We start from the raw sequence: 14,063 nt of genomic DNA on the forward strand, positions 1-14,063 counted from the left end.
AAGAAATTAAAATTCTACAAGTTAAGAGTATAAAATACAAAATACAATTATTACTTATATTAAAAAAATGTAGTGGACGCTACACACACTATATGTACTACACATACGCTACGACCCATGTATTTTGATTCATGGCCAAGCTGCCATCCAGCCCCTAGTGGTTAGGCTGGTCTTACACTTCTACCAGGGGGTTGGGGTTGGCCGACTAAGTAACATAAATGAGGGATGGCTGAGTATAATCTTACCGTCCTTATCCTGCCTGCAAACAACTTGAAAATCGTTTGAAATGTTGCACACAATGAAAGGGGTCCACCTAGAGGAAAATCAGTCCAATTTACTCTTTTTGGTGGGCAATACCAGTACTGGTTATGCAATCTTCTCTTGGTGCTGGGGCATGTTCATGGTCACTCCACCCACCCAAGCCGGATGTGCCACAACATCTCTTACTCGCTCGATGAATTCTCTCCGCAACATTTGCAGATTAAAATATGAGGCCTGTTCTCATGGAAAATTAGGGATTGTTTAATTTTTAATTTATCTTGGTAAAAATAGGTAATAATGACTTCATCCGTTTGCAAATTGCAATAGATGAAAATCAGTGCAGAGATAACCTTTTTAGTACTTGTTGACATTTGTGGTCCCCACAGTGATGTATGTGACTATTCCATGGCATCCATCTGGTTTACCAGCACATTTTAGGGCAGGAGCCCAAAAATGAGGCAGATCCAAAGATCAAGTGGACCACACCTCAGGAAACAGTGGTTGTAAAGATGTGGACCGCTGAAAGCTGTTTCCTCCCTATGGCCCAGGTTGATGTTTATTTGTCATCCAACCTGTTCATAAGGTCACAGAGTCAGGAATTCTAGGAAAACAAAAATATCAGCTTGATCCAAAACTTCTGGGGGCCTTCACCTCCCACTGTTTACTGTGGTGTGGCCCACTTAAGCATTGGATCTGCCTCATTTTTTGGCTCATGCCCTCAAATTAGCTGGCTGAAGGGATGGACGGTGTAGATAAGACATACATCATGGTGGGCCCCACACTTACCATTTCCTCCCCGGGTGATGTGGCAGGTGCTATCAAAAGATCACCTTGGGAAGCCAGCTAGAATTACAAAAGTAAATAATTATTACCTATTTGTGGTGAATTACAGGTGGAATTAGAAAATCAAACAGCTCCTTGTGCTGCTGATGGATCTCTTGTGCTTGCACACAACAGAAAGTTACTCTGTTGGCATGAACAAAAGAGAATGAACCACAGAATCACTTCCATTACCACCTTCAAATACCAGCAATGAATCTGCTTTCAAATAAAAGCAATACAAATTTAAATATATACAAAACAAAATTCCCTCCAAACAGCAACTTCTAACTGTAATTCAAAATTTCCACCTCCGCAGCACTTTACAAGCATTGGATACAACTGAAGTCCGGGGATTACATAGACATCATTGCTCTCTTGGAGGATTGCAAAAACTTCATGGGCAGATTCTGGACTCTAAGAATCACTTGAGAGATTATCAGTTTCAGCAGATATGAAAGCAATTGTTTGGAATGGGGAAAATTACTTCCTCGAGCTTGCAAACTAGTGGGCCAATTGAATATCTTGTGATCCTCCATGATTGCCACACATAACTTATGGGATAACCTGAGAGAGAGAACACACAAAAATCAAGATACTTCAATTTCCATATAGGGGACATGTAAAAATAATGGGTCTGGAGAATTTCAAGATACTATGAATTTTTGTAAATTAGGTACCACGTTGAGTAGGTTTGCAAGCATCAACTACCAATTGCAGTAAACCAATCGAAACCCCACCTACGGTAATCTAAGGCAAATGATTTACCTAGGGTGGGGTTTCAAATCATACCCAGAAAAAAAATAAACATTGAAAGAAGAGGGCCAAAAAAAAGAAGGAAAGGAACACCCATGAACAGCCCAAAAATCCTAATCTCAGGTTTCAATGGCCAGATGAAATCCATAAGCATAGAGATTGAAAACCCCATTATAAATCCCACCCCAAAACGAGAAAATTCATTTAAAAAAACAGCCATTTGAGATCCAAGATCCAGAAGACACCATTTTATTTATTTGGCAATTGGTCTGGAACACAAAAAGTTCTGCAGTTACACCAAGGCTAGCACAACTAAAATCCCAATATAATTATTGCAGTTATGCTATCTGGAAAACAATGTCAACCTTGCATCATAAACTGAAGCTGCTATCCAATAGATAACACAGAACATCCACAGTATCTTTTGATTTGATAACAGTGAAAATATGATCCATCTCAAGTTGTTGTAAATAGGCAAAACAAAAACAAAAAACAACCTAAAGGAAAGCTTATAATTCCAGTTGATAACAAAGGGAGGTGATGTGGTTATTAAACACATTTTGGTTTTGGGAGAAGATCATTGAGCATTTGGGCTTGCATTTTGGGTTGAAACTATACAATTATTTTCTTCTCCTCCTCCTTCCATGTTCTATGTTGGGTTTTGGGAGTCTGGAAATTGACTCTGAGGCTTCTAAAGGGTGTTTCAGTGAGCTGAATGGCAAGTTATACAAGTAAATCTCCATTGCACTTGCAATTCAGATATTTCCTTTTAAGATTATCTCAAGACCATCTATGAATGATCTTGCTCCACCTTGTTAATTAGATCCATTTAAAGTTTAAACCATTGCAAATAGGGGATGTACGGCATAAGAGCCTAGATGGCTACGGACTCACTGAACTTGGACATTGTCATTAGTCAACCAGAGATGTTGTCCATGTGAGATAAATAAAAAACAAAGAAAAAGTTCTGTTTTTTGCTGTTTAAAATGGAACTTCAACAATATAAAATTGAAAATATCAACAACCCATTTTTTTATAACAGGAAGCATACCTGCACAAGTATGCCCCAGCAGGAAGTGTTGGAAAGGCTAAAGCTTGTTGGTTGTAAAGCTTTGAGTGATTTCTATTTTATTGGCTGGTTCCAACTCTCCTGATTCCGATCCACAGATTCATTTCTAGAGAGGAATATGCATAATCTTTAAATTCGATGGCCATCTCCACAAGATAAATGATAGAGATCTTAAACTTTTTTATTTAAAAAAAAAATGCAAGGAAATAATCAAATGAATGATCTCAACAAGCAACAAGAAGCAGTCATGTTATGGAAAATCTTCTATTGGAACTTTAAAGAAATTTGAAAGTGCCAAACCTTTAAGTAGAATTTCATGTGCAAGTCTTGTCAGCCTATCACTGCACCTATTCATGGAAAGTTCGAATCTGAGGCTTTCGACTTCTCGAATATAAAAGATCAATTGCCATCCACCGTGACCAAAGAGAAACATCCTAAACTGAGCCTGACCGGAAAACTTGCACATTGTTGTTTGGGATACAAAAAGAAAACCAGAAAATTCACAAAAAAGAAGAAGAAGAAGAAGAAGAAGAAAAAGAAAAAAGGCAGCTATCTGGGATACAAAAAGATCTGTAACAGTTTGGCAATTGGCTCTGCTCGACCTAGCCTCAAAACCACATAGTTTTATTTATTTGCATCAAATTAATTCAAATTTCTTAATATCGTGAAGAATTTAAAAAGAAGAAGAAAAAAAAAAAGATTATGGGCAATATCTTTCTAAGAAAAAAAAATTGGTTTTCATGAAAGAGTTGGAATACGCTCACCTTTGAAAAAAGATCTAATTATTCAACCGTAGGTTGTGGTCTTCACACCCCAATGACTGATTGATATTGGGTAGTGGTGATGATGACTGCATATGAAATTTCACATTTTAATGAATAAGATGTCTCACAATATCGAAATTCAAACAGTTTATTCAATATTATGCAAAATACAGATGATTGTTTTACCTGACTGAACGCAACGCTTCCGGTAGATGATTGTTGACGTAAATGCGATAACTGCGGATTGTTGGAAGGGTCACTAGTACCACTCCTGGGTATCTCGAAATGATTCGGTCTTGCAACAACCGAATTCTAGCAGACAAAAAAATAGTATGGGAAACTTCAATGAGCAAAAGTTATACGGGTGTTGCATCTAAATTATTACCAGTGTACAAAATTAAATCTCACCTCTACCTGAGCTCCAATGTTGAAAATGTTTTGTTGAAACATGCTAGTATTAGGTACTTGGTACTCATATTGAGTCAATTGTGCATTTATGGATCCACTGCGGCTAGGAGTATATCCCATCACCATGCGATGACCATGTTCTTCATGGGATCCACTTGATATTTCTAAGGGACTCACCACAGTAACATGTGAACCCTAATGGAGGAAAAAATGAATCAGGAACTGTAACCGCATAAACATATACCAAGCACTAGTAAACAAGTCCTCGCTAATACCTGATTGAATGTGGGGAATGTACATGGATAATGTGAAGGCTGAAATGAAGTAGGGTGTGTGATGTTTGATGCTTGGGCTGTTTCTTGTCTCTCTTGATTTGCTTGTGGCTGAATGGATTCAGATTGGGAATTTTTCTTCCTTACTTTACCCAAGGGATTTTTATAGGCACGACGGCTGCCCCCAACCCCAGGCTTCGCTTTAATCCCACTTGCAGTTTGTGAATTCTGAGTTTCAACAACAGTAACTTGTTTTTCATTCGGCTCATGGCGTGCGCTTTCTCTATCTATACTTTCAGCTTGCTCAGAACGCGCACCGTCAGTATGAACACTTTCAGTTGGCTCAGAGCATGCACATTCAACATCTATACTTTCAGTCGGCTCAAGGCGTGCGCGTTCAGTATCTACACTTTCATCAATAGCTTCAAATGACATTAGTGGAGGTTCCTTCAGCCCTTTCATACGTTCCATCAGTTCATCATGAAAATTATCTGCATATCTATCGGCGAATTTGAAGAGGTCATCATGTTCCCCAGCAATTGCAGCAAGTTTATGAAGCTTGCGACACAAATATTTGTAACGCTTAGCTGAAGTAACATTGCGCTCACCTTCTATTGGTAACCCAATTTGATCTCTACCAAAACCTATCTTTGCATCTCTTTGCCATCTTTTCAAAATATAACGGGGTTGAAGCGCCTTTATATTATAACAATCCAAAACTTTCAATGCATGACTACATAAGATCCCTGCAAACTCAAACTTCTTGCAACTACAACTCACTGTATTGTCTAAAGCGTCGAATTTAACAGTACGTGCTTCATTTTTGTCATTGAAGATAACACGATACTCAATAACTGTGCCAAACTCACCACATTTATAAATTGAATGACTAATAAATTTCTTATACTCTTCCTGAAACAGTGCAAACACTTCTGGAGTATACACCTTTGCCGCTTCATTTAACATCTTCACATCAAGAAACATTACTGGAGTACTTTGCCTCATTTTGAAATCAGATATGCTCTCTTGGTATCGCCGATCAGCCAGTACCCGTTCATAATGAGTGAAGAAATGCAGCAGATTATACTTAGAGTTCAAATATTTTTTCAACGCATTACCCAGACTCCCACTTCGTTGCGTGCTCTTCATGTCTGCACAGAATGTATTGCTATAAACCAATGCCCATTTTTCTCTTTCCTTGAACAGATCTTGTAGCCACCTATTTTCCATTAAATCATATTTCTCGAGCATGCCATTCCATGCATTTACAAACTCTTGCTCCTCCTCATAATCATATATGCACCTACTAAAATCATATTGAAAACTTTTAGAACCTTTAAATACATGGTTAAGGTGCTTCGCAGCATTTTGATAGACATGCCAGAGGCAGAGACGATGATATGTTTCCGGCATCACTGAAGCTAATGCATTGACCATTGCAGTGTCTTGGTCTGTCAAGATTGTTATTGGCTGTTTTCCGGACATCGCACTTAAAAACGTTTGAAACAACCACTTGAAAGATTCGATTGTTTCATCATATAGAAACGCCGCACCAAATACTATACTTTGCTTATGATGATTTACTCCAATAAATGGAGCAAATGGCCGTCCATAACTATTTATTTTGTACGTGGTATCGAAGGAAACAACATCTCCAAACACACTATAATCCATTCTTGCCTTTGCATCTGTCCAGAACATATTCGTGATACGATCATCTTCATCAACTTGTATCGCATAGAAGAAAGATGGATTATCCACTTGCATTTTCTGAAAGTATTCAAGAACAGCTCCTGCATCACCCTTTTCCATCGCTTTCATTCGCCTCTTCCGTAAGTCATTTTTGTAATCATTGGGTACGAAACTTGGATTCTCTTGACCTCCAGATTGTTTACTTAAAAGTTCTACAGTTGCTTTTGGTGTTACTTCTAAATCATCCACTATATCTTCTTTAGCTTTTTTAACCTTAGTCTTGCCTCTATGTGACCTCAACATGTGCACCTTCGCTGGTGGAATAACCTCATGGTTATGCTCTGCCACAAACTTAGTCACAATGTATTTCCCATTCTTCTGAAGCTTAATCTTCATGTTTGCCAGACATTGAGTTCTTGTAATTGGTCGGTTAAACTTCCGCTGAACAATTTGTTTATTTTCACGCCTTTGACCTTCTTTAGAACAACAAAATATTCTGGTAAGTATGACCATACCATCGTCTGATTTATGCACCCATCCCTTTCGAGCACTAAACCCTGCAATCCTAGCATACTTGTTATAAAACTCAAATGCACTCTCGTCAGAGGCAAACTCCATTCCTACTTTTGGCTCCTCATCTAAATTCTCATATGTATCTTTCCATAAATCTTTTCTTGCCCCTTGGTTGTCTAATTGTTGACTTGCTCCTTGATCATCCATTTCAATATCAAAATCTAACCTTCGAGACGGTTGAGAAGATGGTAGACTCTCCAAGGTATTAAAATCCATTTCGCCAGTTGACCTTCAAAAGAAAAAGGCATTAGAACCATTCAAACAATTCTAACCATTCCATAAACAATTGTCAATGTGTAATATGCATGCGTAGATTTAACCATCTATTGACTCTATGGATTTAGTTTTACTTTTATCCCATTTAGTGACATATCGTGTACTGTTCACACACAATTTACATGCGAGTCGAAATTTCAGTAGCATTCTTCCATAATTCTACAAGAATTTTTAAACGGATAGATGGGCACACATGTACACATGTACGACCTACCATAATTATCATCCATAAGCCCAACAATCAAGGGAAATGGATGATCCTAGACTGCAAATGGATAAGCAAGAGATTTACAGCTAAGGGTTATAAGGCGACAGATCTCAGGGATTTTTAACCTGTCGTCCATGGCGTGGGCCACTGGAATAATTTATATTGAAGATGGCTGAGTCAAAGTGGCCCCTTGCATAAATAGTTGAAGTACAATTTTGAATGCAGAATCCACTGTCATAAAGTTAACTGTCCAAAATTCAGATGGGTCAAAACATTCTCGCCTCTGATTTGGACACCTTGTTTCTTGAAATAAGACCAATTGGTATTTTTCATTTGAACTGTCCAATAACTTGCAAAACTCAGTAATTTTTGGTTCATGAAACATCTAAACCATTAAAAATAATTCAAAAGCTATAGTGTTAGGTACCTTAACACCACATACCCAATTTCCAAGCAATTACTAAATGACCGCATATCATTCATCACACAGCGAGAGTTTCAAAGTTTTTTTTTTTCGACTGTAATTGGCCACAACAGATGAACTGTAAATGCTCACATGTACATTACAGAAAGTGTGCCTGGGTGGTACTCTAAAAATCTCTTCTTATAGTTTTTCTACTCATGTATCGCATTTCTCTTTCTTACAATCACCTAAGTTTCCCAGCCATTCTCTCAATCTAGTCTTGGGAAAGAATTCAACAATAATAAACAAACAAAAAAAAAAAAAACTTGATTTTAAAACAGAATCCCTCTTTCATGATTTAGAACTCCCAAACAAGTCCCTTGAATTCAAGGTTTGACAGTTAGCCACACCCACATATATCAAAGGTTTTGGGGGAAAAAAAAAAAAAAAAACAGAAATGGGTGAACGAACCCTTGAAATATTATATTATATAATTGAAAAAAATATATATAGCTATTCTTTCTCAATTTCTTCACCCTTTTTGTTGGACAACACCTGAAATCGTGGAGAGATTACCAGATAGAGAATACCACGGAAATTAGGGCTTTTCAGTTCAGAGCTCCAGTCGCGTTTCCTCTGAGATGGAGACTTTCTAGTGAAATCAGCGCGATGAAGGGCTCTGTGATATCATCTGACACCGACGTCGATGCTTTCTCTCTCGCACCTGAGAGAGAGAGAGAGAGAGAGAGAGAGAGTCGGGGGCCAGAAAAGGGCGAGAGAGAGGCACGGTCTCTGATCCGAGACGGAGAGAGCGAGAGAGAGGGGCGGATTCGGATGCTGGAGGAAGATGGCGAGAGAGAGGGACGGCCTCTGATCCGAGACGGAGAGAGCGAGAGAGAGGAGCGGATTCCGATGCCGGAGGAAGATGGCGAGAGAGAGAGAGAGAGAGAGAGAGAAATGGAGAGATCCAGGAGGGAGAGAGCGCAGGACTGGAAGGCAGCGGCTGTCTGAGAGGGAGAAAACGAAGGATGGAGAAATGCCCTTTTTTGGGAAGCGGATTGCGTGGTGTGCCACGCAATACTGTCTTTGGTGGTGGTTGACGTGGCAGAGTTCTGTGGGACCCACTATGATGAATTTGTTATATCCACACCGTCCATCCATTTTTAGAGATTACTTTAGCAAATTATCCAAAAAATGAGTTATATAAAAATATAAATTGGACCACAACATAGAAAGAAGTGGGAACGATTACGCTTACCGTTGAAACCTTCCTAGGCCCACTAGTATGTTATTTTCCATCCAAACTGTTAATAAGGCCACGTAGATCTGGATGAAGGTTAAAAAAAAAATAAAACAAATATAAAAATTTCTGCGGCCCCCAAGAAGTTTTCAATGGTAGGCGTTCAATCCACACTTCTTTCTGATGTGTGGTCCAATTTAGCTTTCAATAATTCTCATTTTTTGACTGAACATATAAAATGATCAAGAAATATTTATGGACGGTTTCGATGTAACATATACATCATGTTGGAGCCCAAAGAACTTTGCCACGTCCACACACCTCTCACTGGTGTGTAGCACGCCACGCAATCGGCTTCCATACCCAATACGGTGTGGACCAGACCGTGGGGCCCACCTAGATATATAAATAGTGTATCCAATCCGTCAATAAGTTTTTAAATATACTTTTAGGTCATTGTTCCAGTAATTAAATAGATAAAATTCTCCTATAGACCACACCACATGAAAAAATGGTGATTGACCATTAAAAACTTCTCATGGGCTACAAATTTTTTGGATCAAGCTTATATTTGTTTTTATTTCCGTTGATCGAGGTCTGTGTGATCTTATCAACAGGTTGGATGGAAAATAAACATTATAGACCATCTTAAGAAGTTTTTAATGGTGCGTACTCAATCACCACTGTTTCCTGTATGGTGGTCCACTTGAGATTTTTTTTCCCTGCTTAATTTTTTAAATAATACTCAAATAACTGGAAAAGAAGATGGACGGTGTAGATATCCTACAAATACATCAAGGTAGGTCCCACGATCAGGGATGCACGGCGTTGTGTAAGGTCGGGCCGCACCTAATCCTCTCCCAGTGTGCTGCGGACTCGATCGGATAACGTAGCACGAAACACACGTACTCTGTGCTGCTCTATGGCACGGAAACGGATAGGCTACTCCGCTGGGCAACCAGTCGAGTCGGAGCGAGTTAGGGCTGACCCGGCTCGATGTCTTGAAAAAGGTTTGACCCGAACTCAATCTAACTAAGTACCGAGTCCAGTATACCTGACTCAATTCGACTCCCGATCTGAGTTGGACTGATCTGAACCAAGTCCGACCCCCGTGAAAAATATCGAGTTGAGTTGAGTTGGCACCGAGTCGGATCGGGTCATCGGGCGTATTACTCAACCATACAATCCTACATGGCCAACCCGGTAGCTGGTGGTCGGTGCTCTATGGGCCCTACCATGATGTATGTGTTTTATCCATTCGGTTCATCCATTTTTAAAGATCATTTTAGACTTGAACCAAAAAATAAGAGGGATGTTAATCTCAGGTGGACCACATCACAGGAGAACAATAGTGATTGGATATCCACTATTAAAATCCTCGTAAGGCCCACTGTATTTGTTTATTTGACATCCAATCTGTTTATTAGGTCATACAGACCCACATGAAGGGAAAAAACAAAGATCAGCTTGATCCGAAACTATTATGGCCTCTAAAAAAATTTTAACGGTCGACGTTCATTCAACATTGTTTCATGTATTGTGATCCACTGGAGATTGGTATATAATTCTTTTTTGGTCTTATACTTTAAAATGATCTATAAAAACAGATGGACGGCATGGATGCAAGACACACAACATGATGGGTCCCACAGATCATAGAACCATGTAAGCCAATCGCGAATATAAAAAAATCATTACTAGCAGAGCTACGCCGTCTTGTCTTTTCCTGGGAAACAGCTTTACACTGCCTACATTTAATAGTGTCGTGTGAAGGGAATAGGATTGCCTACTGAGTAGCGTACTAGCGTACTGAATAAATTCTGTGGGCTACACCGTAATTTATTTATTTTATTCACTCCGGCTATCCATTTTAACAGATGATTTTAGGCTTTTCCGGGCTTGGTCGTAAAAATAAAGTATATCCAAATCTTAATTGGACCACAACATAAGAAACAGTGGGAATTAAACATCTAACGTTCAAAATTTTGTTCTTTCCATTCATCCAGGAGTGTGTGATATTATTAACAGGTTTGATGAGAAATAAACATCATTATGGGCAACGGTGGAAATTATTATTACACCTTAAGGTATGTGGCTTATCCACACCGTTCATCACTTATCCCAGCTAAAACTAGAGCTAGGGCATGACTAAAACGATAAGGCATGCTCAAATCTCAAGTGAAATACACCATCAAATTTAGGGAATCAAATACCTACCTTTAAAAGCTTGGTCGGCCATTGTTGGTATGTGCCACTTGAGTCTTGGATTTACCTCATTTTTTAGCTCATGCTTTGGAATATCACGCTGAAATAGATGGATAGTGCAAATACATTTATATGTATATATATAGGGAAAAGGTACTATATGCTCGATCGTATAATATCTTCCCATAAGGTCGAGTGCCGGCACTATACCAGCGGTTGGATGGTGAAAGTTTCAAAAGAACGGTGAGATTTTATAGGGAGAAGGGTGAGATTTTATAGGGAGAGTGGAGAAACAAAACAGGAGTCCACATCTCTCTCTTATATTTCCTACAGAAGCCTCCTGTATAAAGGTCTACCCTACAAACCTTGGCCGAAGCCTATCATGGGGTTTTTTGAGAAATCCACCCCATTCATCCATTTTTCCATATCATTTAAGGAATTGAGCTTAAAATTGAACCAAATCCAAATCTCAAGTTGATCATCTCACAAGAAACAGTGGGAATAATAATTTCAACCACTGAAACCTTGCTAGGCCCCATAGTATTGTAAGTGTTTTATCCACGCTGTTCATTGTTTTTCTCATATCATTTTAAGATATGATCCAAAAAATGAGTCAGGTTCAGGGATCAAGTGGACCACAGGTTGGGGATTGAACGTCCACCATTAAAAACTTCTTAAGAGATGGTGAAGTTTCTAATCAATCTGATATTTGTGTTTTCACTTCATCCACGTTTACATGACCTTTTGAATAGGTTGAATGGAAAAAAAAATTCACGGTGGCCCTTGGAAAGGTTTCAGCGGCGGGTGTCATTATCACTGCAACTTCCTTTGGTGTGGTCCACTAGAGCTATGGACCTGCTTCATTTTTAGTATCATACCTTAAAATAATCGGAGAAAAGTAACAAACGATGTGGATAAAACACATATCATGTTGTTCCCCACCGAGCCCTGCTCAGACGGATTACCATGCGGGGAAGGACGCAATCCGTGCTCTCTTTCTTCTAAAATCGGATTGCGTATTGAGTTACTCAAGTGAGCTCTCACCGTACTGAGTAAACTTTGTTGGATCCACTGTGAATACATGTGGTTTATCCACTCCGTCTATCCATTTTTAAAGATCATTTTAAGCGTTGAGACCAAAATTCAAGTATATCCACTCCTCAAATGGACCATACCACATAAAACAGTTGAAGTATTGATTTCCGCAGTTGAAACCTTTCTAAGGCATGCAAGGATGTTTATTTTTCATCAAACCTATTCATAAGATCAAACAAAAATGGACGAAGGGAAAGAAATAGATATAAGATTGATCTAAACCTTCTATGGCCCCCAAGAACTTTTCAACATTGTGTGTGTGCGCGTGTGTAAAAAAAAAACACCTGGATTGCATGTTCAAAATCTCACTATTTTAGTAAAACAACAAAAATGGTTTTACAGATATTTTATCAAACACCTTTTCAACAACATAAAAATCAAGAAAAGTAAGGGTTTTGGTTTCATTGATGTGATAGAATGGTAGGGTACATATCCTACCTTTTTTCTACATATCCTGCCTTCCCAGCCATCGTCCAGGCACTCTGCATGCTAGTCAGGATACATATCCTGCCTTCCTTGCCATCGTCCATATCCTACCTTTTTTCTACAAGCATCTCTTCCCTGCCATCGTCCATATCTTGCACATCATAACACAAGCATCTCTTCCTTGCCACACTCGTTGAGTCATTTCATCAAACAATTGGTGAGCAACATCAATATCAAAGTAACCGAGTCACCGAACTGGTTCAATTCGAGCTGGGTTTGATCCGAGTTGAGTCAAGCTAGGGCTAGCCTGAACTTGGCTCGAACTTAGCTTTAAACCAAGTCGAATCAAGCTTTTTCGAGTTGAGTTGAGCGAGCTATCTGAGCTAGCTCTATTTGTGTACACCCCTATTAATAAATAACAACACAGCCCAATGCGTTGGGCCTTTTGAGTTAACCTTTACAAGAGACCCAAACATGCTGCCTTTTGAGTTCACCTTTACAAGAGACCCAAACATGCTTCTAAACTTAGTTTGGTACATGTAGTTGTTATTTGACTGATCATGTGAGCTCCATTGGCATGTGTCCGTGCCATTCAACCTTCATTAAGTGAGCTTATAATCATTATGCCAGTCACACCACAGAAAAAAGAGACACCCACCAAATCTTTTTTAAAATTCATGTTATGTCTTACGTGATTTGGTTAGCTATAACTTATTTTTGGCATGGCCCACCTTCTTGGTAGGATGAACTTTTGAATGGACTCAGATCACGTGGCGCAGCAAGCAACACCAACATTGGTACCTTGTGCTACTAGAAAAGCTCCATGGCCCCACCAAGATGTATGTATTCTATCCATGCCGTCCATCCATTTCAAGGTATGAGCGTGAGCTCAAAATTGAGGTAGATCCAAATCTCAAGTGGACCACACCACAAGAAACAATGGTTATTGAAGTCCCACTATTAAAAGCTTCTTATGGCCCACGATATTATTCAATTTCCATCCAACCAGTTGAAGGAAGGGAAACATAAATATCAAATTGATAAGGTAGCCCACAAATTTATTTTATTTAAATGGTGGGCGTTCAATCACCACTTTTTCCCATGGTGTGGTCCACCTGAGATTTAGATCCACCTCAGTTTTTTGGACCGCCTAGATAAAACACATGCATCATGCATCATGGTAGGCCCACCGCGCTTTTCCACACTCACACAGTACTGAAGTCGGTGTTGAGTCATTGTACTATGCAGTCCTTGCCGCAAACCACAAAAAGTGGATTAGGTGTTACGTAGGGAAGCGGATTGGCCGGTATACCATATACCACCAAATTAGCTGGCATGGGTACGTGTCGTGACTCGTGAGAAGACGAGCGCTGAGGCTTCTCCAGCTCCGGGGTTGTACAAATGGTTTGTAATATCTAAACCGTTCATCCATTTGAATAGATCATTTTAGATACCGATCTAAAAAACGAGGAGTTTCCAAGCTCAAGTGGACCACACCACAAATAATTAGGGTTGTACATGAACCAAGTTAGCTCAGTTAACTTCCCTGGCTCAATTGGAAAAAGCTTGATTTGACTCGGTCCGAAATTGTGTTCA

General features: G+C 39.3%; 1 protein-coding gene across 7 annotated transcripts; it reads right to left on the reverse strand.

The window, feature by feature from the left end:
* Positions 1-1,285: 1,285 nt before the first annotated feature.
* On the reverse strand, positions 1,286-8,471 carry LOC131257751 (protein FAR1-RELATED SEQUENCE 5-like). Of its 7 annotated transcripts, none has more exons than XR_009177618.1 (8): positions 8,092-8,471; positions 4,353-6,843; positions 4,078-4,272; positions 3,856-3,981; positions 3,670-3,755; positions 3,206-3,252; positions 2,888-3,011; positions 1,286-1,647 (listed from the first exon to the last, which is right to left on the reverse strand). XR_009177618.1 is itself a non-coding variant. In XM_058258584.1 (6 exons), the coding sequence occupies exons 2-5, from the start codon at positions 6,828-6,830 to the stop codon at positions 3,684-3,686; spliced, it is 2,871 nt and encodes a 956-aa protein (XP_058114567.1). In that variant the 5' UTR covers positions 6,831-6,843; positions 8,078-8,471; the 3' UTR covers positions 1,286-1,647; positions 3,670-3,683. The 7 variants fall into 7 exon arrangements, 1 of the variants encoding a protein (XP_058114567.1); XR_009177621.1 differs by having other exon boundaries at positions 4,084-4,272; positions 8,078-8,471; XR_009177616.1 differs by having other exon boundaries at positions 8,078-8,471.
* Between the last annotated feature and the right edge of the window lie 5,592 nt (positions 8,472-14,063).

The sequence above is a fragment of the Magnolia sinica genome, chromosome 10 (assembly GCF_029962835.1).
Source record: "Magnolia sinica isolate HGM2019 chromosome 10, MsV1, whole genome shotgun sequence".
Classification (NCBI taxonomy): domain Eukaryota; kingdom Viridiplantae; phylum Streptophyta; class Magnoliopsida; order Magnoliales; family Magnoliaceae; genus Magnolia; species Magnolia sinica.